Source organism: Anoplopoma fimbria, unplaced genomic scaffold, assembly GCF_027596085.1.
Source record: "Anoplopoma fimbria isolate UVic2021 breed Golden Eagle Sablefish unplaced genomic scaffold, Afim_UVic_2022 Un_contig_8672_pilon_pilon, whole genome shotgun sequence".
In the NCBI taxonomy this organism is placed as follows: Eukaryota; Metazoa; Chordata; class Actinopteri; order Perciformes; family Anoplopomatidae; genus Anoplopoma; species Anoplopoma fimbria.
The window spans coordinates 2688-9229 of record NW_026553337.1 but is presented as its reverse complement, the minus strand read 5'-3'; the positions used below and the strand labels follow the sequence as shown (position 1 = coordinate 9229).

Below are 6542 nucleotides of genomic sequence, written 5' to 3'. Positions count from 1 at the left end.
CTATTTATCAGAATAAAATACATTTTCTATAGCTATAGACATTTGAGGGATTGATTTACAAAAAAAAGCTTTTTTTTGTAAATATTTTTTATAATACAAAAACATATAAACAACAATCAACAGCAATAAACAACAATATCAAACAATTTATCGTATATATATATATATATAGTATCTTTAAAAAAAAAAAAGAAAACAAACAACAACAATATTACAACAATATTAAAATTATATATATACAACATCAGTGTGTTATCACTTTTTTAATGAAGTGTTATGAATGTGAGTGGTTCAGGAACTAAATACTCAATAAATGGGGAGATATTGAAGAACAGAAGACAGGGAGCGGAAAGCCAACAGGGATAAAACACAGGGCCTTTTTTAGACGAAAAACTCTTGGGCAAAAGTAGTTTTGGAGTATACAAATGACTGCAGGGTGGAAAATGCCAACGTACCAAACCTGGACCCACTCTCTCATTGTCCATGCATATAAATAAAACACAATATTATATATTATATTATCTATCAACATTATTTATTATTATTATTTATCAATCGAAGCAGCAGCTCCTGGTACAGCAACGCAGGCTGAAACCCTGTCAAGTTCTGAAAGTGGTCTGTAAAGGGAAAAAAAAATAAGTTGACTCAGCAAAAAATAATTAAAAATGCAAAACTCACATTATTAAAACAGTGTGAAGGCACAGGGACACTGCTCTTCACTTATCACACTGGACAAGCAATTTTAAAAGGCTAAGTGAATGAAAATATAAGTCTTGACATGATATGTATTGGCCCCTTTCAATTGCATTCTGATGGAGTACAGAGCCAAAAAAAATGTCACTGGACTCAAGACTGCCCTATGTGCAGTAGCACTGTGAAATATAGGTGGTATGTTCATTTGGTTACTGTTAATTAATTAGTCTACTTGACTATGTGCACAGTCTTATTTGCCCATAATAGTCATTCAATTAATACTCTTACCTTAGAAATTCTGCCAATCAAATTCGGTGAAGTCCCTTATGAATGCAGCCACGTGGGGATTGAGGGACACCTGCTTCCTCTGCACCATCTTATTTGTCTTCTTGCTCGTCTGGAACTTCGCCGTGCACTTGGAAAATTCAGGATTGATCCTGACGAGAAACCTAAAAAATACAAAAATTAATTAAACCCATCGCTCGTGCACAATCTGTTTTGAGTGGTTTAAATCTGATTGAAATAATATGATAGCAATGTGGTTAAGTAAGGACGGTCTTCTGAACCTCGATTATAAATGGATTACTCAATCATTATTTAAGGATTCGAAAGTAAGCCAAATATTTAGTAGGTAGTAAGCAGTAAGCAAGTAGGTGGTTTCGAACACACCCATATGTCTGTATAGGCCTAGATGTTATGAGCCAATGCTACGACACTTTTAAACATGCTACGACACTTTTAAACACATATTTGCCTCCTTAGATGCTGCCATGCACTGCATAAGGGCACGGCACGGTTCTGAGTGGTAAAGGACCTAACGTTACTTCATCTAAAAAACAAAATGTGCAAATAAGTTCCCTGATGAAGGCAAAGTAGGAAAGCATAGCGCCATTTATGCTAGCGAGCCAACGTGACGCGGTCGGATCGGATGTAGGCTTCAATGAACAAGTGATACATATAAATTATGTAGTATATCATTTCTGTTGTCGTGTTGTTGTACTTATAGCAATGTTTAATGACTTGGTTGTTTTCGGTTCTAAAGCTGTCCGATGCCAAACTTCGTCTTGACTTCGTCATGTTTTTGACAGCTACGGCAGCTCGCAGGCTGTTGCCTGAGCCTGTTCTGTTGTCTACTACTACTAGTATCTCCCCCTGCTGGTAGGTTTTGCCCCCTGGGTACCATACATTCTTTAGTGCTGCCACATAGTGAAATTCATTGCACTGCATCGGGACTCACACTGCGCAACACAACGGCTATTAGATCATAATAATTTCACATGATCGATCATTGATTAATCATGCCCATCCCTAGTGTGCTTTAAAAGAAATGTATGGTGATCATGAATGTGGAAATTACATGATTATTTGTTTTCCTTGTTTTTACCTCTGAATGAAATCCAGGGTAGAAGCTGCCTCGGGCTGGTACTCAATATTGAAGGCATAATGAGACCCAAAGAGGACCGCCAGGGCAGAGGTGAAGTCCATCTGGAGGTTGGTTGGTGTTATAAACACCTTGCCCTCCAAGGCCAGCATCCATTGCTTCGCTGAGAGAATGGAATCTCCTAGCAGAGATATGTATGTGTTAAACTTAATTGTTCACAAAAGTAATTACATATCAGAAGTTAATAAATAACTTAAAGAAGAAAATATTGTATATAGAAAATTTACATCATAAATATTGGTATAAAATAAAAAAAAAGGTAAAAAAAAAAAGGAGGAGAAACAATTGCCAAAAAAGTGTATATTAGAAAACACATTTTATTCATCTGTTTTTTCTTTAAAGGATTTTCTGGACTCTGGGAACCCTTAATGATTGTTCAAGTGTAGCAATCTTACCCAGCAGGATTATTCTTGGCGTCCTGGGAAGGGAAAGCTGGGTCTCTGCGTCTGCCTGAGTGGTGGTGAGCTATATGAAAAAGTAACACAAAAGAACAAAAAACAGTACTTGGATTCAATATTATAGTATCTAAGTGAACTGTACGTTATCATGGAAATAACATAAAACAATTACTTACATCAGCTAGAATGAACAGGGCGTCCTCTTTTTCATGAAAGAAGGCCATCATGGTCAATACGACAGCAAGGCAGGGGTCAACTTCTGGCTCTTTTGCCAAGTTGGCGAGGACTGTCCTTACTTCTTTTCCCCAACGAAGCAGCTGTGACTGGAAAAATGTCATTACCCTCTTCCCCTTGCTTTCCATGGACTCCCTGAGTCTTGCATCCAGCTCGATCCCTGTCAGCTGGTTGAAGTGATCAAGGAGGAATCTCTTCTGGAAGAGGAATGGCCATTCTTTAATCAGTTCCTGCATAGCTGGCAGCATGTTTATATTGCGCCGTTGGGTCTCGAAAGTAGTCTCCATCAGTTCTGCTACTCTTGCCCTGTCCGCTCCTCTTTGGCCCTCGTGGCTGAAAATGAGCTTGAGCTCCTCTTTTTTATGAAGAAGAGACTCCTTCGTTTCTCCCTCTGGGAGAACGATTGGCTGCCAGTTAATGCAGCCATATGAGTCTGTTTTGGCACATTTTCTGGCTGGCTCACTGTTGCCAGCAGTGGCAGCAGGAGTCACAGCAGGCCTTCTCTCTTTTCTCAATCGAGCTAGAGTGTTGTTTCTGTTGAGATTGTCGACTCTGGACTTCAGCTGCTGACAGAGCGTGTAGTGGCCACTCCCCATCTTTTCTCCCTCTTCTGTCCTGTCTTGAAGGCTATTAGGATATTTTTCTATGATGCCTTTTGCAATAAATGCACACTGGCTGAGGGTGGGGTTTAGGCAATGCTGTCTCATTTCATCCACCATCATTCTAACCATATGTCTCCTGTCCGAGATATCGGGCTTCTCCTTCTCATTCAGCTTTCTCCGGAGGCTGGCTCTACACTTCTCTAGGGGTACTCTAAATGATGTACCCAGCTGCATCTTATTCCATTTCGAAAAAGCGAGCATCTCACCAAGCAAAGTTTTGCTAATGCTAATAAAGTTATTTAAATACTTCATTCTATGGATATCTGAAAATATTTACAGATGGTTCTAAAGATCCCAAAGGACAATGTGGTATTGGCATATATATTCCAGAATTTGAAAAAGGATATGGATATAGAGTGGGTGACTTTATCAGTATACTCAATCGAGATGGCCACAATAATAACCGCTCTTAGATGGGTTGTAGATACTAAGTTTTATAACAGATAATTCAATACGTGAAGATTTGGTGATAGAGGTAAAGCAGCATCTTTTAAATATTATAAGCCTTGGTTTAGTTATTCAGTTCTGTTGGATTCCAGCCCACCATGGAATATATGGCAATGAAATTGCTGATAAATTAGCTAAAAGATACTAACCTAATTAGAAGAATTTAACCTTAAGTATATATTTTTTATTTTTTTATTTATTCATTTCTTTTGTTTTTTATTTTGTTTCGTTAGTTTGGTTTTTTCTTTGAATTTATTTTTATGATTTAAAGTATCATTTGCCAACGTCCTTGTCAAACTCCTGTGTAGTAGTCCAGTAGGTGGCGGTATATGGGGAAAACTATGATCCTCCACTAAACTAGAAGAAGAAGATCTCTGCATCCGGTACGTCACGGACTAGGTCACGTGTCTTGGCCCCATAACGCGGAAGCAAATCGCTCCTGTATGTTACCCTGCGCCACTGAGCAGTTTGTATAGGAATGAATGGGCGGCCATTTTCCAGTCTGTGGTCCATCCTTTATTATGTCCATGGTAGGAGCCGTCTTGCTCAGACCTGCGCAATTATGACGCTATGATCAGTGTTGCCAGATTAGGTAGAGCGATTTCCGCCCAATCACGTTCCAAAACCCGCCCACTTTTGCAAAAAAACCCGAACACCGTATTTCACATGAAAACATTTAATATTTGAGTAATACTTAAATTCTGAAACAAAAGAATTCATTAATCACATGACACGTATCATTCATAGTGTTACAAATTATTATTTTTCTCATATCAGTGTGGAAGTCCTTTTTTTAACTGCGGGTATTCTCCCCCTGATACGCACAATGCCCCTTATGAATGAATAAATGAACTAGGCCTAATTAACGAACAGAACTAGTACAGGATAACCAGCATTCAAGATATAAAACAGCGTGTTAAGCATCAGCTGTTAGGCCTACTCATACATTGAATAATTAAGCCTCTCCAACAACTGCTTGGGAGGTCTGAATGTAGCAGACGTCCATCCATTCCTGGACAGGCCGGCGCGCACTTCCATCAGACTGGACAGGAGGGAGAGTCCCATTCGATTTCGCGTGCTGTCTTTCAGGAGCGCAACTTGAGAGAACGCTCTCTCCACGTGCGCATTCGAGATGGGCAAGGACAGCAGGCGGATGGCACCCAATGCGAGGTCTTTAAAACACGCATTTCCTCCTGCGTCTTTGAACGCTTCGACCTGCATCCAGAACACGTCGATGGGCTGATCACCATAGAAACCAGCGGATGAGACGTTTCTCCACTGGCTGTCTAAGGTGTCAATGGAGCACCTAAAAAACTCCATTGGTAACTCCCTCACCCTTGGTCTGTCCATGGTGGAAATGACTGACTTGGGGGAGAGCAGCTCCATCTTACGCAGCATATCGAGCGAGTCGGCGGCGCGATTGATACTGCACCAGCAGTTCTCTGATGAACGCAAAGCACCGCGCAGAGATGGTTTGTTTCGCTTCGGGGCCAATGAGCACGCTCTGAGCTCTTCCTGGAACGTGGTGCCCAAGTCAGCATCTTCGGCCGAGAGGTATACGCTGCTTGCTGCCAAGTCGAGATCTTTAAGTTGACAGTCGCTGTTCATTCTGAACACACTGGGCTTGGCGACTCTCTTCAGCGTGGACAAGTAAAGTCTCTCAAGATCACGAAAGACGCCCAGTGAGTCCCCCGTCTCCAGCTGAAAGATCTTGTTGACGGCTTTTATATCCCCCAGGATAGGACGGAGGAATTGCATGTAAAGCACGTTTGCTTGGTCGCTGTACATTTCGCTGAGAAGTCTGGCTGTGTAGCAGTGTTCAGCACCAGCAGCGACACCAAAGTGCAGCTTCAGCGCATCCTTCTGTTGTAAAACTCTGTCGATGGAATCCGCTACACCTAACCAACGGGTAGTGCATGGTGAGAGTAGTTTCAGTGGGCACAGTCCATCATTGAGTGTTTCAAACAGAAGTTTGTATTCTGATTGGCGCTTGGCTGAGTGACTGAACCAGTTGAAGGTTTCCCTTATCATGAAGTCGACATTGCTTGGCAAGTGATCCATGGCCTTCTTCGCTACAATATCCAGGGAATGGCACACGCATCTAATCAACTTCAGGTCGGGCAGCAATTCCTTCAGCAGAGTGAACACCGAGTGGTGTTTCCCCACCATAACACTGGCTCCATCCGTGGCGATTCCCACCATGTTGTTGATGTTGAGGCCATAGGTTTCCAAGAAGGCAAGTATCGCGTCTGTGATGGCCCTGGCATTTGCGGCACTCAACTCAACCAGCCCCAGGTAAGTGCTGATGAATTTTCCGTGTTTGATAGAGCGGTACTTAACACATATACACAGCAGCTTGATCACCGTTATATCGGTAGTTTCATCTAGGTAGAGGGAGAACGGGGACTCACCGATGTCGCTCTTTAACTCATCCCTAAAGTGAGGGGCCAGCACGGATTTAATCATAGCCGTGCACTTGGTGCGGTGCATCCGAAACTTCCCAAATTCCTCTTCTAGGATGTCTGACAGATCATCCACAGCATTTATCGATGTGTGGCATGCCACGTATGTTGCCACTCTAATTTCCCTTCTCTTCTGATCATTGCATATCTCCCCATCCGAACTGGTTGTTGGTCTAGCAAAGGACTTGATGCTAGTGTTGACGTT

The 6542-nt window shown here is 41.8% G+C and overlaps 1 protein-coding gene across 1 annotated transcript; it reads right to left on the bottom strand.

Moving 5' to 3' along the window:
• Positions 1 to 982: 982 nt before the first annotated feature.
• LOC129116474 (uncharacterized) lies at positions 983 to 3602 on the bottom strand. Its single transcript, XM_054627351.1, has 4 exons — positions 2709 to 3602; positions 2530 to 2599; positions 2078 to 2255; positions 983 to 1142 (listed from the first exon to the last, which is right to left on the bottom strand). The coding sequence occupies exons 1-4, from the start codon at positions 3600 to 3602 to the stop codon at positions 983 to 985; spliced, it is 1302 nt and encodes a 433-aa protein (XP_054483326.1).
• Positions 3603 to 6542: the final 2940 nt, after the last annotated feature.

Coding starts and splice junctions, on each gene's coding strand:
- LOC129116474 (XM_054627351.1), bottom strand. CDS start 3,602: ATGCAGCTGGGTACATCATTTAGAGTACCCCTAGAGAAGTGTAGAGCC. Junction 2,600..2,708: donor CCCTGTTCATTCTAGCTGAT/GTAAGTAATTGT, acceptor TTTTTCATATAG/CTCACCACCACTCAGGCAGA. Junction 1,143..2,077: donor ACCCTGGATTTCATTCAGAG/GTAAAAACAAGG, acceptor TGTATTTTTTAG/GTTTCTCGTCAGGATCAATC.